Raw genomic sequence first — 27596 nt, 5'->3', positions numbered from 1 at the left:
GCACTCCTGATCTGGCCTTGTTACTCCTTGTGAATTACAGTGGTACCTCGGGTTAAGTACTTAATTTGTTCTGGAGGTCCGTACTTAACCTGAAACTGTTCTTAACCTGAAGCACCACTTTAGCTAATGTGGCCTCCTGCTGCCGCTGCGCCGCCAGAGCACGATTTCTGTTCTCATCCTGAAGCAGTGTTCTTAACCCGAGGTAGTATTTCTGGGTTAGCGGAGTCTGTAACCTGAAGCGTATGTAACTTGAGGTATCACTGTACATTGTTTTGTATTCGTAAGGAAAGATGGAGAAGTAAAACCACGACATCTTTTGATGTTTGCCCCAGGAACTATGGGGTGGGTTGGGGACTGTGAAACCAAAATCATATTTAAAATCTTCAAGATGAAATATGGGAGCACAATCTTAAAAACATCACTGTAGCTGTCTCACCTCTTAATGGTAGCATGGATAGAGCTGCTTTAAATATATTATATTTTGTGTGTGAGGGGAAAATTCCAGAGGAATAAGTATTTGCTGTTAAACCCTGGATTGGATTGTCTGATGGGCTCTTTATGTTGCTTAAATGCTCCTGTGTTGAAACACAAAAGTAGTTTACTGTATTTTTAGATGAATTTTAAAAAATGTTATGTATTTTTTCTGTTGGAGATCAGAAGTTGTACTACACTGCAGAAAGAAAGGGCTTTCCACATTCTGGGTTCTTAATCAATCACAGGTTACATCTCGGTTATGGTAAAGCCCAGGTGGTCCTTTAATAAGACTGTAAAAGTCCTTAGAGACCCATTAAGGGATATTGGAAAGGGCTGGGGGAGAGAACAATCAGCTTCTTTTATGAGCTTCCTTGGAGAAGGTTGTCAAAATGGGGAGGGGGAGTTGTGGAATTTATGGGCCATCCATTGATGTGAATGATATTAGTGTGGTAAATGTCATTATACTTTATGGGGCTAAACATGTTTCAGTGTGTGTGGAATTCATATTGCTTTTTAACAATCGTTCATACAAATGGGTTAAATGAAAGAATCTGATATTACCCCTTCCTATTTTTATTGGGTTTTTTGTTTTGTTTTTTAAAAGAGTGATAATAACATAAAGGAGTGTGGTGGAGTCTCCTTCCCTGGAGGTCTTTAAGCAGAGGCTTGACAACCATATGTCAGGAGTGCTCTGATGGTGTTTCCTGCTTGGCAGGGGGTTGGACTCGATGGCCCTTGGGGTCTCTTCCAACTCTAGGATTCTATGATTCTAACATCTCAACAAAAATGGATAGCCGGATTTTGATTTCTGCTGGTTTGCTTGAACTGATTCGTTAGGACAAAATTCCTTTAAATCTTTCCATCTTTGCTTGGCTTTTGTTTTGATTGTTCATTATGCAGCTCTGAAGCATGGGTGTGCATGTCTCCTGTTATTAAATAACTGAAAGAGCAAGTGTACATTTCTGTTTATGAAGGCAGCAGAGAAGCAAGAGTAAGATAGTTGCTTTAAAAAGACCTTTCTTGATGGTGCTCTATTGGATAATTACCACCCAGTCGCCAGTATTCCAACACGGGGCAAGGAGGGCTGGTGACCCAGTTTTCAGGTATTTCTGGATGATACTGATTAGCTAGTTCTGTTTCAGTCTGGTTTCTTTCCCAGGTTTAGGATCCCTGGGACAACTTTGGTTGTCCTGGCTTATGATGTGCCCTGGGAGCTGGGCAGGAGAAGTGTGCTTCTGTTCCGCTTTCTCTCTCAGTGGCTTTAACACCATTGCCTATGACTTTCTTTTAGATCACCTGACAAGAATGGAGATTGGGGCCTCCAGTCCTTCCTGGAGTGCAACATAGAGCAGTGTTTCCCAACCGGTGTTCCGCGGCACACTAGTGTGCCGTGAGACACCGGCTGGTGTGTCGTGGGAGGGAGGCGGGCGAGTCGGGCGGCAACTGAGGCGGCGGCGAGGATCCGCATCGAGCCGGGGGCGGCTCCGCGGTGGTGGTGCCGAGCGGCGGGGCAGCGCGCGCAAAAGGGAGGAGCGCGAGACAGCGGAGGAGGAGGAGGCTGGCATGTCCGGGCAGCAGCAGCAACAGCAGCAGCAGCAACTCCTGGCGACGGCTCCTCCTCCGCCCGCTATCGCCGCCACCACCACAACAGCCGCCGCCGCCTCAGCTGCCGCCGTCCCTCAGTCCCTCGCTCTGCTGCCTCCTCCCACCCCGGCAAGGGGAAGGGAAAAAACGTTCACTTTTGTGCGTCCCTCCTGGCGTGGCGCTGCGCGCTGACGTCACGGGGCGGGGCTTTAATGGTGGTGTGCCGCGAGATTTTTTTCCGGTAAACAGGTGTGCCGTTGCCCAAAAACGTTTGGGAAACACTGACATAGAGTACCAAACACACATTCTAAACAAGGCTGAAATGCTTTCAGTCAGGAAAACTTTTGCTTCAGCAATAGGGCTGCCGCCTATATTAGATGTGGTTTTGCTCTCAATGAAAAGCCAGGTCTGCCATTTGTGTTTTCAATTGTATTATTCTCGTGCATTTATCTTATTCTTTAGCGGCCTTTGGTGGTTCATTTTGAACCAGAAAGGTGGAGAACAAATGATTTTGTGAATAAAAACAAGACATCAAATGCTTGCAACAGCAGAGGATGAATTCACAACTTTCTCCAGAATTTTCCATTTTAATGGGGCTGCTCTACAGTGAGTTATCAGTTGTGGCCATAGTTAAAATCTGTGCACAAATTGATAGATTATAAATTTTTAGAAGTATAACTTTGACCTGTCTCTCAAGAGATTAGGGAAATTGTGTGTAAGGAATGACTAATTAAGGTTGTGTTGACCACTTTGCTTTGCTTTGCTAACTACTGCATCTCTCCACCTACCATCAATATAATCCAGAGAGGAGTGCAGGCAGAGAGAATGTAAATGAGAAAGCTTTTTAGAAACGAATTTCCCGAGTCAAAGCTTGAGTGCCTCTTGTTTTGTGAACCTCTTCTGCACATTAGGGTTACAAATATGTTCTTTACCGATCTCGTGATTAAATGTTGACCAGGAGGGGTGATTCATACTCAGAAGAGGGTGAAATGCTGTTAAAGAGAATAGAAGGAGTTAAATAACCATTCAATGCCTCTTCATTGATTTAGTCATTCTGTGTGGCCTTCCAGATTAATAGATGATAATGACTGATTTGCCTGAGGTTGCTCATATTCCCTATTCAGTTTTCATAGCATAAACTGTAAGCTATCTAATCGTGTCTTATATGGAGAATTAATTCCAGCTGGAAGGAGTACAAAATCAACTGGAAAGACAGTGGAAACAGACAAATAGGGAGTGGAGGTTAGAGGGAGCCAGCCCTGCTTGCTATGACTGCACTCCATCTTGATGCCAAATGTGCACAGATAGTAGAGGCTGGGGGGAGCAGAGGTGGAATTATTTTGGTGCCGTACGTGCATGGAACTGTAGTGCATGTTTGTCCAGTGCAAGAGGGAAATTCACTGACTTTTCCACAGCCTATATATTTAGTAGCCCCTGGCCAGGATTCATGGGCAAACTTCCTGGGGGCCGCATGCCCCCCGGTGGGTGGAGCCATGGACAAAAGTGGGGAGAGCAACAGGTGCAGCTCTTTCATTTGTGCAGTAGGCTGCAGTCCAGCCCCACACAATCTTTGCACGTCTCTCCATCCTGGCAAGCAAGAGGCATTATTTTGTAGTTCTCTGATACATTCCAGCCACACAAAAGCAGTTGAAGAAGGTGTGTGCCCTGGGCAGAGAGAGAGACCTGGAGGGTCCCATTTGAACCCTGCCTGACACAGAGAAATAAAACCCCCCAGAAGTCAAAAGCATGGCTGAAATCAGTTTCCAGTTCCAAACTCTTGGTTCAATATGTAGATGCTGAGGATATATGCAATGTTTAGAGATACCGTCTGTTAAGTGGTTTATAAAATAACTGAATAGAAAATAAGCATTTGATGGTCTCTTCACCCTAAATCAAACTTTTGGAGCCCCCCTCCTCCAGTTTCTATCTCAGAGCTATCAGGAGTCTTGCCTATTCAGAAATCCACACATTTTGGTATTGTGTTTTATTCCTCCTGCCCTGGGAAAGGAGATGCGTGTGCAAAATGTGCCTGGCACCTGGCTAATTTCTAACACCTTTTCCACATTTCCCCACTTTGCCCCAAATTTTGGTGAGGCTCCTTTGGAAGGGGTATGTTGTCTGTGCGTGGACATTCAGTATTAGCCGTTGGCAGAATTCATCTTGTGGTTGCCACTGGTGGCTGGGCAGCTGCGTTTGTGGACTCCTGTTCCTATTAGCTGCTCTAGAACAAATACCTGGTCTCAAAGGTTGCTTTGAGAACATAGGAAAAGATGAGCCCTGTCTGCTCCAGCACCTGGAGACCCTGCAAGCAGAACCAGACTGTAACCGGACACGTGATTCCCAGGGACTGGTGTGGCATTCAGAGGAAGGCAGACTCTCGGGAACGGTGTCGCCAGACCTTCTGTTTTTAATGTAATACTTGGTGGAATGGAGACAGTCAAATTGCAGTTCTGTGCACACATAAATTACTGAAAGTATCTTATCTCCTTCTTCAGCAGACAGGACTCCCAGAGCAGCTTACAGATTAAAAAAAACAACCCAAAAATGGTCCCTGCTCTCAGGCTTATAAAATAAAATATGTTACACAAAAGGAAAAAAAGGGATGAAGAGGAAAGAGGAAAGCAAATAAACTCAGGTGCCAGTAAACTCAGGTGACATCAAGAGAGTTGTCATAATTCAGGGAGAGGACTGGAGAGGACTGGTCTCTCTTAGATGACCCTGCACTTTTTGAGCACTTCCTGTGGAAGGCTTAGGAAGAAGTCAGTGGAGTTTTCTCAGAAGTAAACTTTCCGTCATAAGGCTCTCACAGGCAACTCATAATGTTTCCTCAGGCTGTCAACCTATTGTGTATAATTAAAGAATAAGTTGACATCTTGGAAATAGCTTTCCAAGGCTATTAGCGCGCTCTCTCTCCCTCCCTCCCTCTCTCTCTCTCTCTCTCTCTCTCTCTCTCTCTCTCTCTCCCCTTTCTTTCCCCCCACCTCTCAGCCCATATATTTTATCTGATTTAACCTTTTTGGGGTGGGGAATGAAGACTTTATGAGTTTAGCACATCAGTTCTAGGAAGACCATAGCAATTAATCTTTCCTTGACTGCTGCTTGATAAAACAATTATGTTCGGTAATCAGCATTTGTTGAAAGCATTATTTGCCTCATGACTTTTTCCATGCTGCTTTATGGGATTGCCCTGTTCTGTTTATCAGTCTGAGTCGCCTTTTATTTCCAAGCAGAGGCTACCCTGGATGTGTGGGTGAAAGAACTTGCTGGCTGTTAAGTCATCTTCAATACAGTGCAGTGAATGTCGTGTCCATATCATGTAAAGCTGGAATGTTATATAATTGCCAAACCGAGAATAGTCTTGCAGAGATACAAAATTCCCAGAAATATTGAAGCCATGGGGATAGAGGCTTTTTCTTTGGGGCTGGGTGATGGAGGCAGGTTTGATATGCATAGGGTAAAACAAATCTCACTGACATTTGGAGGGCAGTGAATGCCCCTTTCCATGAACCCTGGAGAGCTGCTGCCAGTCACTTTGGACAATTCTGGCCGTGGGTTCCCAGTGGCAGGCACTGCTGCCGCTCACTGACAGGAGAAGGGACAAAGCATGGGAGCAAGCATCAGAGCCAAGCCACTGCTCCTGGCACTGCACTAGCACCGCACCTCAGTCCCGGCACCCTTTGGGAAGCAGCAGGGGTGCATGCCACCTCATGGTGAGGGGGGCCCCACCATTGTTCCTTGTGCACCTGCACATTGTAAGGGATTGTGTCTTTTGGAGAAGCTTGCTTTCCACGCTCATCTTGTCATCCAAGCAGCTCCAGGTTTCCCAGGACGCTGCCCCAGGACACTGTTCATAGCAATTGCCATGGCTAAGAAAAAAGAAAAAGAAACGAAAAGTACATTGAATCATTTCCTGCTAAGAGATAAAACGGAGCTTTGCCTTGGTGCAAATAGCATTCTCTAATAGGTCTCATTTATTCTTATATTCCTCTTGGGCAATCTATATAAAAAGGATGACAACATTGCTACATATATAACAGAGATGCATGAAACAAAGCTCTCACATAGAAACTCTGAGCACGGATTCATAGAATATTCATAGCAGAGATGTGCTGCCCTGGAACACATGCATTCTGAAGGACCTCTATAGACTATTTTAAAAGAAGAGCGATACTTGTATAAACGCAACACTTTTTTTCGCTACTGCTTCCATAACTTGTTTCTTGGAGAAAAAGGCTGCATGGGTGTTTCCTTCCTCTTCTGGTTCTCCCACTGCAGGCAGCATTATTTGCTGTGCTCTTACCTAAATACATGATGAAAATAGAAACTTAACTCATATATTTACATTTTTATATGTTTGGGACCAGTTTACTCAAAGGACTGCACCCATATTTCCAGCCCATACTCTGAGAGCTAGCTTAGACCTTGGCATTGGGCGTTTATCGCTCCCAGTCCCCAGCCGGGAATTTGGGGCACATCAGGGTTAACAGATCTGTCTGGGGATTTAAGCAGAGAGCCCACCCCCATTTCGCCACAACACAGCGGAGTCCACTGACAACCTTTCAGCATATGGCCAGTGACTCCCATCAACACACCCCCTTTAACAGGGAACCGTGGGATCACCACTGTGTGTGGGGGGGGGGGAAGGCATGTGTCACCGCTTCACACACACACCCCGCACTTAGGGAAGATAGACTAAAGGATTCCACCCAAGGCCTAAAACCACCAAATTTGTGACATTTTGCTACGGGGAAGGAGAAACCTGCCAGTGTGGGGGAAATCCCTTCCCAGTCCTTTAACAGCAACCATCGAACAACCATAGCAGCGCCTGCATACCTGTAAAGAGGTTAACCTGAAATAAAGAGCATAAACAAAGGAGGGTAGGGAGGGTGAAGCTCTGGAGCCGACTGGGGGCTCCCAAGTAGGCTCCACCCCCTTCATATGCAAAGGAGTGACCTCCGCCCGTCACAATGGGTTCATTCTGAACTGAGGTTTGGCGGGAACCTCAAGGGCTGTGACGTGGGGAGGTGGACTAGGAGCGTTCTGCCGGGAGTCTCAAAGGATTGGGGGTGCTGCACGTGGCCACGCAAAGGGCGCCCTCCGGTTGATGGGGAGAGCGGTCATTCTACAGAGATCAGGCATGCCCCATCCCTCACATTTTTAAAGTAGGCCTTATGCTGATTTCTTCTCCACAAGGTCATAAATAGTGGCTGCTTATTGGGTCATGGCTAAGTTTTATTGTTGCTACTTTGTCGTGTTTGATTCTGCTGTTACTGTTGATAGTATATTTTAAGAACATTTTATGAGTTGGATTTATATTTTACGCATGTAGTAAACCACTTTTGAGAGGACTTCCTCCTAAAAAAGCAGACTACAAATCTCTTAAAATAAGAATAATTAGTTCCTATAAGAGGGGAAGATAAATTGTTGTCCTGTCTTTGAGTAGCCTAAATTAGGGACCACTTAACACTTGGAGGTGTCAGGTGATCACCCTTGAAGAGGTTGAGTCAAGTGGCAAAAGACACTTTGGGTCCTTGGGCCAACATCTGAAGAGTCAACTGTCACCGAAGATTGGCCATCGTTGGTTTAGTTGTAATTATGTTGTGACATTCTCTAGGGCCTTTTCGCATCTGAAGACAAGAAGTGTTCCCGGCTAAGAGAGATGTGACCGGCGCACAGGAAAACATGGCTAACGTGCAGGATGGCCTTTGGGTGGTGATACTGGTCACAGGTCTGGGGATGATGTACTTCGGAACGGTGTCCACAGAGGATTCCCAGTGCCAGCGGGTAGAGCACCCTCTTGTTACAAGTGAAGGTAAGTGATTGAGAAGGCGATTTCCAAATAAAGAAGAAGAGAAGAAGAAGAGTTTGGACTTGATATCCCGCCTTTCACTCCCCTTCAGGAGTCTCAAAGCAGCTAACATTCTCCTTTCCCTTCCTCCCCCACAACAAACACTCTGTGAGGTGAGTGGGGCTGAGAGACTTCAAGGAAGTGTGACTGGCCCAAGGTCACCCAGCAGCTGCAGGTGGAGGAGCGGAGACGCGAACCCGGTTCCCCAGATTAGGAGACTACCGCTCTTAACCACTACACCACACTGGCAAAGAATAGCAAAATTGGCACTGATTTGTTGTTCTTTGGCTAGTTTCCTTATAGACCTCTGTCTGTATTAAGAAAATCTGAGATTGCAACAGATTGGTTGGAAATCTCTGCTCATAATTGACCTGCATTTTAATTTTCACTCCTTTGAATCAGTGGGCTAGTTCATAAATGCTCACCAAGGGGGGGGCAACAACTGCTGTGAGTCCACAAAATGTTTGGCGCACTATTTTCCCAAGAACAGTCATTATCTCTCAAGCCAGCATTGTTAAAAGGCTGCTATTGTTTTGTCCGGGAAAGTAGCCCCAGCTAGCAAATGGGGTTCTAGCCAAAGGGAGACCTGTCCCAAGCACAGAGTCCAGGGACTCTAGATCACATACTGCCAGCATCCTTTCCAAACCCAAGAAGCAGAGCCTTGTGAAGCATGGGTCAGGTTCCGGTGAGGCAGGGTCAAACCCAGCAGAGGGTAAGTTCAGATGAACAAGGTCAGGCAAAACGGACGTCCTCTTCGGGCTCCAGGGAGGGTCTCCTCACGAGCCACAAGAACTCTCCATTTCTCTCTCACCATTTCCGGGTTTGAATTGAATGATTTCATTATTTCCTGGTGTGGTGTGCGTGTGCCTATATCTGTATCTGTATCTGTATATGATCCCAAGACCTCCATCTCCTGTGGAGCTATAGCCAATTTTGACTTTAGTATATATGTGGAGTTAGGACTCTTTGCTTCAGTAACCATCACTTTTCATTCCTTTAAGTTGAATCTTACCTGTTGTTCTGCAGCCTTCTTGCTCAGTTGGGTGGAAAGGGGGCACCTATGGGGTGAGCAAAAAAGGCAAAAGACCAAATGCCAGCAGGTTTTGAAAGCCAAGCACCAGAGCTCTGCTGCATCAGGAAAGAAAGCTCTATCTATTTGTCCTGAAGCTGCTTCTCCCCAAAGATATTGCAAGAAAAGTTATGCAAATATATATTCATAGGCCAAGCTACAGCCTGTTTTTACTCCACAAAGAAGGGGAGTCAACAGAGAGTGGAAATTTTGGAGTACTACATCTGAATTTAACCCATAATGCTATAAAAAGGAAACACTACTATTACATTTTCAAAATTATTGTGTTTAATTATGATAGTTCTATTTAAGTTTAGCAGTAGCCAAAAATCACTGACGTTCTGTTAGGCCAAGAAAATGGCACACACTCATAGCATTTCACACCGTTATGAACCTAACTGCATTTTCTTCCTGAACCTCTTTGCTGGTGTGGTCAGGAAAGACCCAAGACCATTTGAAATTTAGGAGGAAGCGGAAGATGATAGACTTGTATGTGAGAAACTAGCAAGCTTTCATTTGAGATGTCAAAGGACTTTTTTTTAAAAGGGATTGCATATGGGAACAGCACTTTTACTTTGTGACATCAGCAGCCATTACTCTGATCCTCACCCCCCCCCCCGTTTCACACCTATTTGCATGCCTAGCAACCAGCCCACTTCATGCTGGGGCAGACTGCCATACTTAACAGACTTAGAAGCCAAATGTTGAGGTTTAAGGCAGGGCTATGAAAGCAAGAAACAGCACAACTGCTTTCTGGAAATGCAACTAAGTGATAGTGCCAGAGGAACATGGGGAAGCAGACAGAGATCTGATCCTAAGGGACAGAGAGTAGGATGAGGTAGGGGCTCAAAGAAGCAAAAATAGGGCAAAACCAAGGGAGAATAATGCTGGCATTCATCAGCCCACTCACCTACTGCTCCTCATGACAACCACTTGCTTTTTGCATTCCCACCATTTGCAGGGAGCTGAAAATGATTCCATAACCTCTTTTAAATCCTGATGAAAGGGAGCTAGAGAAAGAACATTGCATAAACTTAAAGGTGGTGTTTACTTGTGGTTGTAAGCTGCTTTCAGGTGTGAGGCCTTATTCTTCGTACTTGAGACTCCTTGTTCTTCTTTCTGATTGATTCTGATCAGACGTACGACTGCTTAATGACCAGACTTAAAGATGTCTTTGTGGGTTTTGCTGCTAATCAGCCTCCTTTTCTCCACAGGGACTGCCATAATTGCCAGTGTTCTTTCAGGGTACCAGCAGTGAACATATTGGCAATTTGAGCAGCTACGAAAGTTAGCAATGGTGCTACAGACGGGAGAAGGGGCATACTAGAATGTATGAATGAGGGGACTAACCAGCACAGATGCTGTTAAAAGTAAACAGTGATTACTCAGTGGGACGATAGGAAGTCAGCAGGGCGAACAAATAAATAATGCCCCAATTTCTTCTTGCAGTATTTTTTTTTTTTTGCGTAACTAGCATACACCCCAAGGAATTTAACCACAACAATCTGATGCAAGTAACTGCTAAACACAGCTGAGTTCCCTTGCTTGCTGCAACTGTAATGACGATCTGCTGAAATAGATTCATTTACTTACTTGGCAATTATAGTTGCTGCAATCAGCTCTGTAAAATTCAGTGGAGGGCACAGGCCAGGCAAGGGTTAAAAAAGGGTTTGTGGAAGAACAATGGAGCCACTGATTGTGCCATCTGAAATTCAGCACAAGAACAATATTTTCTGAAGGGCAGGTTCTGGCTAGGATCTGGAGAACCGCAAGGCGGCTTCTGCAGGCACCTTTTTGGCTCTTCCTCCCTACAGCATCTTCCCATATCTTTCGCCCAAAGCTACTCTTAAGGACCAGAACAACCTCCAGTGCAGCTTCCAACACAGGATCAGGGGCTGTGGCCAGAATCCTAAAAGAATGATTTCCCATTTAGTCACCTTGAATTTATAATTTGAAGTTTTCATTCAGAGTTTTATATCATTCCATCATCTCCCTTTAAACCGGACAGGCTACAATCTTGTGCACACTTACCTTGAGGAAGCCCTATTAGACTCCTCTGTGAGCTGTAAATCAACTTGCATTATCCTAGTTTGCAGAAACAGAAGGCCTTTTGGGGGGAAAGGTTCTCTCAGGCCTCTGATCCTTATGAAGTCCACAACAAATGGGCTGATTGCAGTCTGTCATAAATGAAGATTAATTGAATGAGCATCTCCGGCAACAGAAGGTAGAACAAATGTAGCAAAACTTTTACAAGCCTCCTGGAATTGCCCTGGTGACATATGGAAAGGGAGAGTAGCTTGAAAGGCGGTTGTGTGTGTCTTGTTTCATTGTCCTTTTGAAACAGAATTTTTGATTGAGCACATAGACTTAACGAAGATGATAAATTAGACTCTTCATGTTGTAGTTGCAGAACATTCTTTTATATTGGAAGGGGGTTGGCATATCCTCTGAGTGCCAAGCATTAGCTTTCCACTTCACTTCAGTTTCTTGGCGTTACAGAACATCCGCACTCAATTTCCAGCTTTATTTTAAAAACAACCAAAAAACACAATAACAACAATAACAGATAAAGCAGGAGTGGAATATAAATGGATGCCACAAGAAAATTAGAGGGGGAAACAGCAGATTGAGAAGATTGCGTCCACATGCTCTTCAAGTACCACATGCCTCAAAGATTGCTTAGAAGCTTCAGCTGGGGCAGAGCATCACCAGCTCATCTCCGGAGGGGGGGGGTGTCTTAACTATTTTGTCAATGCACTGAATAAATGCATCCTGCAGAGCACAATTCAAGGTTCTGCTCATGACTGCCTCACCCATTGTGATCTCTTGCAGCTTTGAGCATCTTTGGCAGAAACCTCGTTCTCATTTGCTTTTCCTTCATTTTTAATCTCTGCGTTTCCCTCATCTGCATTTTTTTCTTTCACTGTTTCCCCCCCTCCTTCATTAATCCTTTCTTCTTTCTTGTATTCCTGCCCCCCCACATTAATTCTCATCTCCTTTCCCAGCCCTTCTTCCATGTAATTTTCTCCCCCTGTCTGCTGACTATTTTATGCATGAAGTTTCCTTCCTTCCTTCCTTTCTTTCTTTTTTTAAAAAATATTTGTTTTTAGTTTCACGAAAGACAGAAAAAAACAGCAGGCCCAGCAAATAAACAAAAACAAAACAGAAAAAACTCAGTTGAATAACCTAGGAATGTAGCTGGATGCAGGAAGGTAGCAATGATGTCTACCACACTCTTGACTCATCTCTTGTTTCTTCTTCTTCTTCATCATCTTCATGTGTCTCATCCTCTTGCCTCCCTTATCACCCCCACCACTTACCTTCCATTGATGTCGTCTCCTCTTTCCTTTCTTAAAAGTAATGGTCAGCTCATTCCTTGTTCTCTTGAGGCGTTCCAGGGACTGGCCACTGTGAGAAGCGAAGAATGGGCAGGATGTGCCCGGTCAGATCTAGCAGGGCTCTTCCTATGTTCTGAATCCTATTGATTTTTTGGTGTCAGTTGACCCTGCTGCTCTCCTCTTATATTTTAACCTTTTCTCTTTTTGTCTGTTTGGGTGCCTTTTAACTGTAAGCAATCTTCAATATTCCCTGGTTTCATTGATCCTTTCATTCTTGCTATCTTCCCCTCTCTTTCATCTAAATTTATGTTTCATCTCTACTAGTGTTGCTTTTATTGTTTACACCCCTCCAAACCTGCTGACTGTAATTTTACAAACAATGTCCTCTTGCTAAATTACAGGGGGTTTTGTCTGTTCTTATTCTCTCCTCTGATTGTTACATGGTTGGCCTTTCCATTTATAAAATGAAAACCCAGTTCCTTGCATTCTCATTGAATTGCCTAAAGGGTGTGTGAGAACCATGACTAAGGTTACCAGATTTTCCCCCAGTGAATCTGGGGACACTTTTCAACTTCAGTTGGAATACAAAACTCATAATAATTTTTTTTTTAAATATATTTTTATTACTTTTTTCCAGTTAACATATCAAACAACAAAAGAAAGAAGAAAAAAAGAAAAACAAAAGAAATCCAACTTTCAATTACATTTTTCCATAACTTACTGGACTTCCCCACGTCTCCCTTACCCTGCTTTCTTAACAATAAAATGTCAGCAAATTAATGGCTTGTTTCGTGCGTTATTAATGTTTTCAAATAGTTCTCTTTTGAGTTCAAAATGCTTATTATCAATTTACTTTTACTTTAAACTAGACACAATATTATTTTAAACTTTAGTCCTTTCCTAATCATATCTTAATTTCCAATATACAAAATCTTATTGCTGGAGCTTAATTTTCCAAATCATGCAAATTATTGGCATTCATATAACTTATAATGTTTTTGTAGATAGTCTTTGAATTTTTTCCAGTCCTCCTCCATTGTTTCTTCTCCCAAATCCCGGATTCTGCCAGTCATTTCGTCCAGTTCCATATAGTCCATCAATTGCATATGCCACTCTTCCAGTGTGGGCAAATCTTGTGTCTTCCAATGTTTTGAGATAAGTATCCTTGCTGCTGTTGTTGCGTACATAAAAAAGGTTCTATCCTTCTTTGACACTTTCTGGCCGACAATGCCCAAAAGGAAGGCCTCTGGTTTCTTAGGAAAGGTATACTTAAATACCTTTTTTAACTCATTGTAAATCATTTCCCAGAAAGCCCTTACCCTTGGGCAGGTCCACCAGAGGTGAAAGAATGTCCCATCCGCCTCCTTACATTTCCAGCATTTATTATCAGACAAATGGTATATTTTAGCAAGCTTGACTGGGGTCATGTACCACCTATATATCATTTTCAGAATGTTTTCTTTCAGGGCACTACATGCCGTGAATTTCATACCGGTGGTCCATAACCTTTCCCAGTCTTCAAACATGATGTTATGCCCAATGTCTTGAGCCCATTTTATCATGGCGGATTTAACTGTCTCATCCTGAGTGTTCCATTTAAGCAGCAAGTTATACATTCTCGAAAGCACCTTTGTCTTTGGTTCTAACAATTCTGTCTCTAATTTCGATTTTTCCACCTGGAATCCTGTTTTTTTGTCCAACTTAAAAATCTCTAGAATTTGAGCATAATGAAACCAGTCCTGCACCTTATGCTTTACTTTTTCATAGCTCTGTAATCTCCAATTATCGCCTATTTTTTCTAACATTTCCCCATATTTCAACCAACCGGTCTCCATATTGGGTCTTTTTCAGGCCTTAGCCTCCACTGGTGATAGCCACCTCGGGGTTTTATTTTCTAATAAGTCTTTGTATTTTGTCCAGACCATAAATATTGCTTTTCTGACAATATGGTTTTTAAATGTTTTATGAATCTTAACCTTGTCATACCACAAATATGCATGCCACCCAAAAGCATTGTCAAACCCTTCCAGATCTAGGACATCGGTGTTTTCCAGTAACAGCCAATCTTTCATCCAGCAGAAGGCTGCAGCTTCATAGTATAACCTTAAGTCTGGCAGGGCAAACCCCCCTCTTTCTTTTGCATCAGTTAATATTTTAAATTTTATTCGGGGCTTTTTGCCCTGCCAAACAAACTTCGAAATATCCTTCTGCCATTTACCAAAACATTCAGCCCTGTCCACAATCTGAAGGGTTTGGAACAAAAACAGCATCTTTGGCAATACATTCATTTTTACTGCTGCAATTCTACCCAACAAGGAAAGTTTCAGTCTTGACCAAATTTCTAGATCCTTTTTAACCTCTAGCCAACATTTTTCATAGTTGTCCTTAAACAAATTCAAATTTCTGGAAGACAAATTGATCCCCAGGTATTTCACTTTTTTCACCACAGTTAATTCTGTTTCCTTCCTAAACTCATCTGTTTCTAAAGGTGTCAAGTTTTTAACCAAAACCTTGGTTTTTTGCTTATTCAGCTTGAATCCCGCCACCCGACCAAACTCTTGAATCAGTTCTAATACTCTTTTTGTACTAGATTCTGGCTCCTGTAATGTCATAACCAAGTCATCTGCGAAAGCTTTCAGTTTATATTGTTTCTCTCCGACATGTATTCCTTTTATCAACCGGTCCTCCCTTATCATATTCAAAAGCACCTCCAGGACTGAAATAAATAACAGAGGGGATAGGGGACACCCCTGTCGTGTTCCCTTTTCAATTTTAAACTCATCTGTCACCACATTGTTTACTATCAATTTAGCTTTTTGTTCTGAGTAAATTGCTTCTATACCATTTTCAAACCCCTGTCCCACTCCCATCCCTTCCAAATTTTTCTTCATAAACTTCCAGGAAATATTGTCAAAGGCTTTCTCCGCATCAATGAAAATTAACACTGCTCTTGTATTGATATTTGTTTGCAATAGTTCCAAAATATCAATAATGTTCCTAGTGTTATCAAACAAATGTCTGCCTGGGAGAAAGCCTGCCTGGTCCTTGTGAATTACTTCATTTAGCACTCTTTTAAACCTACTTGCCAAAATGTCTGCAAAGATTTTATAATCCACATTTAGGAGTGAGATGGGACGGTAGTTCTTTAGTTGAGTCTTTTCAGCTTCCACTTTAGGAATCAATGTGATGAAGGCTTCTTTCCACGTTTCCGGTGCCTTCTTCCCCTCCATAATCTGGTTACAAACCTCCAATAGTGGCTGTGTCAAATAGTCTTTTAAAATCTTATAATACTTGGAGGTAAGACCATCTGGGCCTGGAGATTTGCCAAGTTGCATATTCTGAATGGCGCTCTCAATTTCCTGTTGTGTTATGCGATAATTTAAGATTGTTCTCTTTTCTTGAGATAGTTTTGGTAATCCATTAGTTTTTAGAAATTGGTCTATCTCAGTCACTTCCTGAGGCCCTTGCGTATAAAGTTTTTTGAAATATTTCTGGAAACACTTTCTTATTTCTTCCGGTTTCTGTATATTTTTCCCTTCCACCTCCAGATTGGTAACAAAGTTCAGTTTTTGTCTCCTTTTCAACTGCCATGCTAGCAGTTTTCCACATTTATTCGCCGATTCGAAATATCTTTGTTTCATTTGTTTGATTTTCCATTCCACTTCTTGATTTATTAATTTCGCATATTGTGCTTGGTAAAACTTAATTTCTCTCAGAATCTCTTTAGATTTTGATCTCAGTTTTTTTTCTCCATCTCTTATCTTCTCTAATATCTTATCTTTTTTTCCATTCCAGAGTTTTTTCTTGATCGTATTCTGTTGTATCAGAAACCCTCTCATTACTGCTTTACTTGCGTCCCAGATTATTCTCTTTTCCACCGAAGTGTTCAAGTTTATTTCAAAGTAATCTTTTAAGGTTTTTTGGGCCCTTTTCACAATCTCTTGATCTCTTAGCAGAGCGTCATTCATTTTCCATCTGAAGGAACCAGCTGGAGTAAGTCTCAGTTCCACTTTCAAAGCATTATGGTCGGAGCAAGTTTTTGGGCAGATTTCCACTTTAACAGTCTTAGGTGCCAGTCCTCTAGATGTCCAAATTTGGTCTATTCTTGTCCATGACAAATGAGCCTCAGAAAAGAATGTTCCTTCTTTTCCTAGGGGGTTCTTTGTCCTCCAGATGTCAATCAAATCCATACTGTCAGTCAGTTCAAAAAAGGTCTTAGGTAGCCTGCCATCTTTGGTTAGATTTTGGTTTTGCGACTTGTCCATATAAGTAGAGACTACCCCATTCATATCTCCCATCAAAAAGATGTTGGAATAGTCCAGATAGTCCAGCAATATCTCATGCAACTTCTTATAAAATTCTGACTTCCCTTCGTTTGGTGCATAAATTCCTACTATTAAAAACTTTTCTCCTTGTGTTTGTATCTCAATTGCCAAAATTCTTCCTTGCTCATCTTTAAACAGAAATTTCGGTGACAGGTTCTCCTTTGCATAAATCACAACGCCTCTTTTCTTGACTTTGTCTGATGAAATAAATTCTTGGCCTAGTCTTTTGTTGATTAATACTTTCCTATGGGGCCTAGTCACATGAGTTTCCTGCAAACAGATAATGTCCAATTTTTCTTTTTTCAATATGTGAAAGAGCCTCCTTCTCTTTTCCGGAGAGTTCCCGCCATTTATATTCCAGCTTAGAAGTTGCAGAGACATCCTGGATCAATTTAAGAGTCCTCTTGAGGTGTGTCTTCTTCGTCCAAACCCGATGGTAGAACAGGTGCTGGTTCAGGTGGGGGTGCTGGCCCGGCACCTGCTACTCCCTTCCGAAGGTCCTCTCCGTAGTCGTTCAAAAATTTTGTTTGGTCTTCTGCTGTTCTGATTTTTATCTTTTTCCCTTTGATGGTAAAAGATAGTCCTTGAGGGAATTCCCACCTATAAGGGATTGTGTTGTTTCTAAGTAGTCCTGCTAGATCCTTATATATAGTTCTTAAGTCCAGTAGTTGTTTCGGGATGTCTCTGTAGATTTCTGCTTTTTTTACCTTGGATCACCAGTGCTTTTTTAAAGTGTAGGCCGAGTATCTTGTCACTTTCTTGCCTTGATCTCAAAATGATCAGGCAATCTCTAGCTCTGTCCTTCTACAAAACTCATAATAAGAACAACAAAAGCAAATATTGCCTTGGGCAACTGAAGGAAAGCAGGAACACCAATCTGTGTTAACTCTGGACTGCATTGCATTTACATGAACGCAAATGGCTTCTTCTTCGTTAACATTATAAAAATGTAATATTTCTCCTCTGTTGCATGGCCTTCCTCGGGGCCCCTGCCTGCTCTCTCGGGTCGGGTCTGGGCTTGGTCATGTGCCCTTGCCCTCCCAGTGCTCTCTCCTACCTCTCCTCCTCAGCAGCAGCGGTGGCGCGGCAAGAGCAGGGGTCCCCTCTTCTTTCTCCTTCCTCTTTCTCTCTCTTCCTCCTCCTTCTCCTTTCCCCCTTCTCCCTGCATCGGCTCCATGGTTTTCCTGGCCCCGGAGCACCTCTGGACAGTTGGCCGGGCTCTCTCTCTCCCAGCTCGATTTGGGTTGTGGGGTGTGTGTGTCAGTGGCTCCCCCAGTTGATGCGCCCGGCGTCCCCAGTTCCTGCTTGGCAGTGGTGGCAGCAGCAGTAGCGCAGTCGGCTCTGGCTGGCTTCTGGAGCTGCTCGCTGCTGTGGTGCCCGCCATTTTGCCTTGCCAGAAGTCCCCATATTATGTGTCTTGTGCCGTTGAACCAATCACGCAACATTCATTCCCTACTAATAAATCTGCAACACTTAAAATATAATTCCAGGGACATTAAATGAAATCCGGGGATGGATTTTGTCTGGGGACAGATTTGTAAATCTGGGAACTGTCCCCGGGAAACGGGGATGTCTGATAACCCTAACCATGACACCATATTTTCACAATGCATGTGCACCTACATGAACCATAAATCCACCCTAAACCACACAGTTGGCAACCATAGCTTGAGGTTGCTTTTCCAGGTAGCTACATAAGGGGACCAGGTTCATGCAAAACCAGGAAACGTGTGGCTCTTGAAACCACCTCCACTTCTTCTGAGGAGAAATGGACAGAAAGAAGCACATGAGTCTGTGCCTGGAAACCTCTCAGCCAGAGGACTGCCTTAGGCTAGCACTATGCTAAAGAAACAGCAGCTTACAAGGCTGTTGTAAGTATTCATGAAATAAGATAGGCAGAGTTCCTTGATAGCATTGAAAAATCTATGTAAATGCTAAATATTTTTAATGCTAATAATCTGATTTTATGTATTTATCAAATTTATGTTTGTATAGAGATTGCTCCTTGGTTACATGTATTCAGAGCAGAAAATGCTGTCGACTTCTCTCAGATAACATTTGATCCAAGACAAAAAGAACTTGTTGTTGGAGCAAGGTGAGACAATGCTTTTTAAAAATTCTCTCTTATCAGATGGTTAATTTTTCTTGTTTGATTGCATATTTGATTAAAATACATCATTTATATCCATGTAACATGCCAACAAGCTATGGACTTCAAAATTAGCTGTGATACTTGGTAACCACTTTTCTAAGAAAACTAGATTCTGCAATCCTTGCAGTGTTTGCAGGACTTGAAGCTCAGTGATGCAGCCAAGAGAATCATATTATACAGTTCTGGTTAGACTGTCACAGTAAGGAAGGGAGTGGCTGAATTAGCATTTGATTTGTGGGTGTTTCTCCCTTTCATGCAAATTGTGAAGCTGACTCACAACAGGTTAAAGCACTGTCTGTTACTGCTCTTTGTATTTCTGTCAAGAGTGGATTTTTTTAGCAGTAGAGTGCATCTTGACACTCTGCTAGGAGCCTAGACTTTTACTAGTTTCAAATCATCCCAACGAACAAATCTTGCAAACAGTTAAGAGTCAGACATGCTTAAACTTGCCCAGCAATATCTTAATTTGGGATACAACTGTTGTGGACCTAAGCATGCAATATTCTTGCCCTTTTTATTATCCTGCTTTTGATTCCAGCTATCTAAGAAGAGTTTGGATTTGATATCCCACCTTTCACTCCCTTTAAGGAGTCTCAAAGCAGCTAACAATCTCCTTTCCCTTCCTCCCCCACAACAAACACTCTGTGAGGTGAGTCAGACTGATAGACTTCAGAGAAGTGTGACTGGCCCAAGGTCACCCAGCAGCTGCAGGTGGAGGAGCGGGGAAGCAAACCCTGTTCACCAGATTACGAGACTACCGCTCTTAACCAATAGACCACACTGGCTCTATCTACAGATGTTGACTGTCCTGGGTTTCTGGGGTCAGACTGAGCTATAATAATACTGCTTTAAGGAAGTGGCTTAGATGATGACTGGTGGTTTGTTTTATTAGTTGCCAAAAAAATTTAAACAGCTAACCCCCAAAGTGTTGTTTTTGTTTTGATGAAGCAATGCAACTTAAATAAAACATGTCATGTCACCACCTGCAGTGTGCATGGATGAAAGTTCTTTCTTACGTCCGTTAAAATTCAGTTCTGATGAAACTGGTGAACGTTGCTCCTTAGCCCAGTCCTGCCTTTCAGTGCCAGTTCATTTGAGCTTCCTACCCATAGCTGTCAACGTTTCCCTTTTTTAAAGGGAAATTCCCTTATTCCGAATAGGATTCCTCGCAAGAAAAGGGAAAAGTTGACAGCTATGCTCCTACCAGCCCCTCTAGAAGGAAGTAGGAAGAGAATGTTAGCAGGCTGCTGAAAAGCTCTCACTTGGAACTCCTGGAATGTGCCATGAACCTGCTTGCTGATTTTTCCGCCTGCTCTGCCCTGATACTCCGTGAATCCTACCCAGCTTATACTCTCCTGGTTTGCCTTTGATATAGCTCTACCACCCAGGCCCTGGCTGTAAAAACAACCAAAAGCGATCTGTGGAGGTGGTGGTGGTTTGGTTCTGCAGAGAAGAAAAATATGATTTTTCAGATCTGGGCTGAAGCAGGTTGCTTTGGTTTTTTGTTTCTAAATCCTTATGGCTTCAAACAATGGAACAGCTGCTCATCAAAAGGTGAAGGAATATTTTAGGTTATTGCAGTGCCTCTTTAAAATAATTTATGAATTCAAATTTGGTTTCATAGGTACTGAGATAGCAATAATTCCTCTCATTAATCATTGCCACATTTGTTCAAGATGATGGCCAAACCTGAATCTGAATTGTTTTCAAAGTCAGAAAAAACCTCCCTAACTCCTGTTACAGATTTTATAAATATCTATATGACTGGATTGCATCAAAGACCACCTTCTGATACTCATGTTAATTAATGAAACTTGAACAGATTATCTTGGGCTGTTACCCAGCAACCACCTAACAAAAATAATGGTTAGCCAGCAGCCACAACAGGACATTTATTTTTATGATGTTTCATTAAAGTTTGTAACCAAGATTGAGTGAGAGTTGGAAATGGGAGATCCAAAGTGCCACTGGAATATGGATGCCGGTATAAGAAGGTCTTCATGCCTGCATTGGAGATGTCCTGCCTTTACACATTGCGGATCTGATGCTGTCAGAGTAAATGTGTGTGTGAGAGAGAGATAGGAGTTTTAATAATGGAGACCACAGTCGGGAGGGTGAAAATTTCAAAGAAGTTTTTGACAATGAGCTACTGTAGGAAAGGAAGGTCATTACTTCCTGGCTGGCTCTTCATTTTTCTCAAATAGAAAACAGCAGATGCTCTGCTGCTACAGGAAGGCAATCTGAGAGAGGCTGTCCAACTGAAAAAAAAACCTTCAGCCTTGCAATTCCTAAAACGGGGTTTCCATTCTGCATAAATTAGGGATAAGCCGCTGAAGGTCCATAGGCCAAACTGCCCTTCTCTGAGGACTATTATCTGGCCAACTCAGAAACAAGATATGTAAGGTTGAGCCGATAGTCACTGACCGTCCACTTTGGAGAGAGGAAGCTGCTCCAACAACTTTCATCCCATCTTTATCAAGCTTCTCCTGCAAATCTAGTTGCTGACTAGAGGAATATTTTATTTTTGTGCTTGCTGCAGGAAAGTCTACAGAAATATTCATGTAAAATGTATGAAAAGATGAGCTCCTGTAGATTAAGAAAGAAAAGAAGGAAATACCTTTGCAGTATTCAACCAAATAATTGCACAGAGTGACTTCTGCTTGTGCAATGGGACTTCCCCTTCTCCCCCTGCACCCCCCATTGTCCCCCAAAACTGCTCCTGAAGGGGAAGATGTAGGGGAGGAGAGTCACATTGTACCAGCCTAGGTTATTCCTACTTAGTGCTGCTTGAATACAGCCCTGGGCTCTGGGACTTCCTCTCTGTCTATGCTCCACATGTCAAGAGTCTATAGAGTTAAATATTTGATATATAACAGACACACAGATATTTGTATATCCTCCTCCTAGTCACTCAAAATGCCAGTGGGAGTAAACTTTAGAGAAACTAAGAAAGAAAATGTAGATCTCATATCCTAAGTTGCTTAAGGTAAGATACCTACAGTAAAATTATCAAACATCTCTCTGCTTTTGACAAGTTTCAGTGTACACTTAGAAACGCCTAACAAGACAAACAAGTTTTGAAACGTTTTATTTCTCTGTCAGAGTATTTCTAAATGGACAACTCATTGAAAAATACCATGGCAGTGTACAATAAAATCATGAAACATCATAAAACTATAAAATAATGAAATACAGAACAAGTGGCCAACACTTCTTCGCAGAATAGAAGAAGAGGAGTTTGGATTTGATATCCCGCCTTTCACTCCCTTTAAGGAGTCTCAAAGTGGCTAACATTCTCCTTTCCCTTCCTCCCCCACAAGAAACACTCTGTGAGGTGAGTGGGGCTGAGAGACTTCACAGAAGTGTGACTGGCCCAAGGTCACCCAGCAGCTGCAGGTGGAGGAGCGGAGACTCGAACCCGGTTCTCCAGATTACGAGACTACCACTCTTAACCACTACACCACACTGGCTCTCAGCAGGCAGTAGATTTCCAAAATTGCAGGGGCTTGTTTGATTTCAATAGGAAATCTTCCAAACTCCTGGTTCTGCTAAGCTAAACACAATGTGTAGTTAACAGATACAGTATATAGGTTTACTCCTTATTGAAGAGCTAGGGGCGGCTGCAGCTATTTGTCAAGTGCACTCTCAGTGGCAAATCCAGGTTTACTGTGACAAAAGGTGTGGAAGGCTTTTAAGCTTCTAAATCAAGAATATCCAAGAGGCACGGGTCTCCTGGTTCACCTGCATAACTGATGCCATTTCTCCTTTCCCTCTTTTAGAAACTACCTCTTCAGGCTACATAGTGAGGATCTTTCTCTCATCCAGGTAAGCAGTTAACTTGTACCCCTCCCTCTTTTAAAAAAGAAGCAAAACAAATGGACATTAACAAGTTTTCAGTGAAGATGTGAAAAAGCTTCAGGATGTCAAATGGTGCAACTGACTTTTGTTTCGTTTCCCCCTTCTTTTATCCCCTTTAAAGCATTTTTATTGAATTTTATCCGCACAATTGGCTTCTCTTGTATATTTTATTTCTCACTATACAGTATTTTAAAATAAATCTCAGAACAGCTTTTTGGGACAAGTTGTGTAGGCTTATTTTAATCCATCTTTCTTCTAGCAATTAGCATTTCAGGGACTATGAGCATGTGGTTCTGCTGCCTTCTGTCCTTGATAGCTAGTTTTCTATGCAGAGGGTTTTCTCTCTCTCTCTGGTACAGAAGGGCATTTCATCAAGTGAATTCCCACCTGCAGTCTGAAGTGGGTACAACCTCCAGTGATCTATAGACAAATGTATCTACCATGACTTGTACATGATCAATATGGTTGCTACTGCTGATGGTTTGTATTTACATTTCTTCTAGATAGATAAGGTTTAGTTATGTCTTAGCTCCATATGTTATGCAGCCAGGTAAGGTGTGTGTGTGTGTGTGTGTGTGTGCAACCCTTTGGGAAGCCCAGCGCACCTGTATTGTGTGCCCCCCCATGTTAGGCGCAACTTGGCACCTCTGCCACACATTATTTGACAGAAAACCTGGGCTGGCAACGAAGTATGTCAGAGAGAACTATAGCCAATCCTTGCTCTTTCCTAATACGCCCTTGTGTCTAATACTTTCCCAAACATGTTCCTCTTAACCTAAAAAGGTCATGTGTGAATTATCTTCAAAATCTAACATATAAATTGGCTCTTAATTTGTGAAGCCATGACGTGGATGGCATTCAACTCTTTGCTTGTGGGAAACAGAAATTCCCCATAAGCTAAGCATAATCATGGAAACTAATTGTGCGTATGATCCGTACCTGAGTCTGCATTTTGTATTTTGTATTCCTATTGCACAGAGGGTTTCAGCTGTTACTGAATTGCCTTTATAGTCCATCTTGTAAAGATGCCTTTAAAAAACATACAAAACACCTACTTGCCTTGGCAGCCAAAGGCCTTTATTGCAGCCAGAAAAGCCAATTAGAAGCCACCCCGCTACAAGAGGAACGTGGTCTGTCTACCTACTCAGGGCCATTTTCACTGTGCTCTTGGGGCACAATGTCTCCAAATTAACCACCTACAATTTTTTTAAGAAAGGGGGAGAAGGAGGCATACGGTCATGCACTATAGCCGTGCAGGTGTTTTACTCCCTGCATTAATGAGGTTAATGGTGAGTGAAGTTGAAATACTAGCATATATGGGGTATTTATTGAGGGCAGCTTCACCCTTTGCCAGGCAAATATTTTTGTTGTGTGGTTACCAGAGCTTCCCATGGATACTTGCCTAGGAGAGAGACGAGCGAAATTAATGGGTATTCCTGGAGATTAGGCATGCACAAGACTGAGTTATAAATCTATGGGTAATATTCATGCATGTCCACATGTCTTTTAAATGTGTGCACAGGTAAGAACAAATGCAGCTATGTGCTACTTCACCAAGGACTGAAGTTGGAATTATAATTGTAAAAAACAGAAATATTGAAACTACAATTCATAGTATTTTTGGCCTGACAGTTATTTATCTGCTGTAATGCCAGGTTCCCTGCAAGACTGCTTGCATAGCACAACACATTATATATTTCACTAACCTTTCTCTACAGCCATCCATATAGATTCTTCAGCTATTGATATCATACACACTCTGGCTTTTATCAGCTTTTATTTTAAAGCATGTACCACTATCCTTTCAGTTCTGCCTCAGTTTGATTACAGAATTTGTCTGACAGAAGACCACAGTACATGTTACCAGTTTGACAGCATTATTCCAAAAATCCTGCCAAGCATTGCTAAAGGGTACGGCTGGAAATAAATGCCAAATTTGTTTGAGCACATTTTGACACAGCTTGAAGAATTTTCTCATAATTGCTTCTCAACTGGTAAAAAGAACTTGCTCAGGCCACCCTATTTTGCAAAGTCTCACCAGTCTCAAGTGCATAACTCCTTTTGGGGGTCTGGCTAGATGTGACAGTCACCACTAGCTAATTGGGTTGCATGCACTGGTGACCGTCTGCTGACAGAAGACACTTTGATCCAGCAGAGGCTTTAGCAGAACCAGGAAGGAGGAGATTTTCTCCAGTTTGTCCTCACTGCAGCCCCCATCTATTCCTAAATGGGGGACCCTTCAGAACAGCACATAAGATTCAGAGGGAAGGGGACCTGCAGAGGAGAGAATGAATTGACAAAACTCACCTCAGTCTCCTTTCCACTGAGTAAAACCTCCACTGGATTGAAGAATCTTCTGTCCCCCTGAGAGGCACCACAGGAGGCAGCAGAATGGCTTTAAATGGAGGATGAGGCTGTTACTGCTGTTAACCACTACTGCTAAATTAAACCTCAGCTTGGCCATAACCCTTGTGCTCTGCTTGTAAGTTTCCAGAGCTGTCTTGTCTTGCAGTTGTTGGAGAAATGACTGGAGTTGATCTAGCAAGGCAGTTCTCATGTTCATGTGTGTTCCTTCCAGGGCCGTCTTAAGCATATCCGGCGCCATGGTGCAAAGCTCCCTCCGGCGCCCACTCCCCCCTCCCCGTTTAGGGAGAATGGCGCTGCCAGTGGGGCTGGAGGTGGCAGGCAGCAGCTGGAGGGTGGCACCAGGGCGCCCAAGTTCTGGAGGGCGCCAGTGAAGAGGCTGGACACGGTGCCTCCCGGCTCAACTGGCCACGGCAGAAGGAGGCGCCGGGAGCGGCACTGCTTTGGCGGTGAGCTGATGCTGGGAGGCGCCGCGTTCAGCCTCCGCCTCTTCCCTGGCGCCCTCCAGAACTTGGCGCCCTGGTGCCCCGCGCCACTAGCCTCTATGGGTAAAGCGCCCCTGGTTCCTTCAGTAAGCAATAAACTCCGTTCCCTGACTATGATTCAGTAGCTACAACAACTAACACATCTTGGAACGATGCACAGTGATGCTATTCCATTGTCGCATGGGTACGGTCCATCTGTGTCTGTCAGAGGTTGGCAGAGGCTCTCTGCCCAGGACCTCATGCCCCTGGTGCTTCTCCTCCTTTTGCTGTCGTTGCCCATGTGCTCACCAAACCCAGGCCTGGGGGGGGGGGAGCAAGTGAGTAGCAATGGCAGCGAGGGAGAAGCCGCTTCCCCACTGCCTCTCTCTCCCTGATCAGCTAGCAAACTCCTGGGGTGGAGGATGGCGGTTTTGGCCAGAGCCCCCCTTCACCAGCCCTGCAGACCTGAATCCTGCACTGATTACTGTCATTTTGTTCTGTCAAATTATATTCTTGGTTGCATTGCACCTTTGAAAAACATGGTGTTTGAATACATGGCATAAAATGTGAAGGCAAACAGATAACAATAGTAAAAACGCAACTAAATGGAATTATGAAATTATGTAGCTGTTTTCTGAGGCGGTGTAATCAAACCACCTTTGGAAATATTATATTTTGCCAGTGTCTAATTACCAGAGCCATCTGCCTAAGGCATGCTCTGCCATCTGTCTGGAATTTTGTTTTGTTCTTTTCTGTTTGTTTTCTGTTTTTAGTTTATAGAAGTTCATAAAATCACAGAATTGTGGAGTTGGAAGGGGCTCAAAAGAGATGTATTTCTGTTGGTATGAAGTGGTTGCGATGGTAGAGGTTGTTGCTGTATCTGTCTGGTGTGTGTCATAATGGGTGTAACAGCGCAATACTTCATCCATACACAAACTCCTCCTTGTTCTTCCTCCAAAGCTCCTATGGGCAGGGCTGTCTTTACCCAGGGTGCAAGGGGTGCGGGGCACCCGGGCGCTGAATTCTGGGGGACGCCCGCCGCTGAAGCCGCCTAAGCTCTTAACTATCTACCTGTTATAAAGTAATAAATAATTTTGATTAAGCTAGAAAAACAAAATACATATATACCTAGGTATTACTGAAATATATGCCTACTGTTTCACCAAAAGACTTTCGTCTTTCTGCGGTCATTTACCAAAGACACGCCGTGCCAGCGGCAGCGCTTGTCATTCACAACAGTGGGGCTTGTCAGACTCAACGGCGCTATGCACGCGAAATTAACTCTTAAATTAAAATATTGTGTTACGTATTGTATTGAGCTGCTATGCGGCAGCGGGGTCAGCAACACCTTTGACATGACTGATGTTTCTCCTAAGTAGGTGCCTAAACAATACTTATAAGTTTAAGTGTGGTGGTGTTGTATACTTCAGTATAAGTGTATTGTAAAAATTAAATAAAAATAAATAAATAGCCTCCACTTGCTGGACTCCACCCACTGAACTGCCTTCAGTTATATTCTTCCATTCATCCAGTTACCTTTTTCTTTCCTTCCTTCATTTCTCCTCTGTCTAAACTGAGATTGTAAGCTCCTTGGGGCAGAGATCTGCTTCTGTCTCCCCCCCCCTCCTTTTCTTTATGTTACTCTGTAAAATGTGTATTTTTCTGGTGGTAAAAAAACCAAAAAACAAAGAAACAAACCAGGCTTGCTGTTAACTGAATGTGGTGCTTAGAGCAGGCAGGGGTTTGGGGAAAAGCAGGAGACAGAAGGCAAGAGTTTATACTAGAGCTGGACCAAACTTTTCATGTTGAAATCTGGCATTTCAAGGCAATAGAACCATTCACTGAATTGGGAAGCAGGTTAAGCAGGAAAAAGCCAATCTCTCTGATTTCTAGTCCTAACCACGTGGAACAGTGAAGATCAGAAGTCCTGAAACAGAACAGGGCATGGTTGTCAACTTTTCAACCAGCCCTGGTTCCTGTGTCTTTTAAAAGTGTTTGATCTTCAGCAATTAGCAGGTGAACATTTTCATAGCCTGGAGATACATGCTATCACCTGCTAATTGCTGCAGATCAAAGCAAAGACAAAGGCCAGTTGAAGACTGTAACAAACCTCAAGAGCT

The 27596-nt window shown here is 43.1% G+C and overlaps 1 protein-coding gene across 3 annotated transcripts in view; it reads left to right on the top strand.

Moving 5' to 3' along the window:
• SEMA5A (semaphorin 5A) overlaps positions 1–27596 on the top strand; it is a 133584-nt gene that overhangs the window by 42569 nt on the left and 63419 nt on the right. For all 3 annotated transcript variants that reach the window (XM_082234244.1, XM_082234245.1, XM_082234246.1), the window contains exons 2-4: positions 7673–7870; positions 18634–18733; positions 22570–22615. In XM_082234244.1, the coding sequence (XP_082090370.1) occupies positions 7741–7870; positions 18634–18733; positions 22570–22615 (276 nt within the window). In that variant the 5' untranslated portion in view covers positions 7673–7740. The remainder of the gene's footprint in view (positions 1–7672; positions 7871–18633; positions 18734–22569; positions 22616–27596) is intronic.

Source organism: Podarcis vaucheri, assembly GCF_965113315.1.
Source record: "Podarcis vaucheri genome assembly, chromosome: 8".
Classification (NCBI taxonomy): Eukaryota; Metazoa; Chordata; class Lepidosauria; order Squamata; family Lacertidae; genus Podarcis; species Podarcis vaucheri.
Note: the sequence above shows the minus strand (reverse complement) of the source record. Positions and strands in the feature narration are given on the sequence as shown.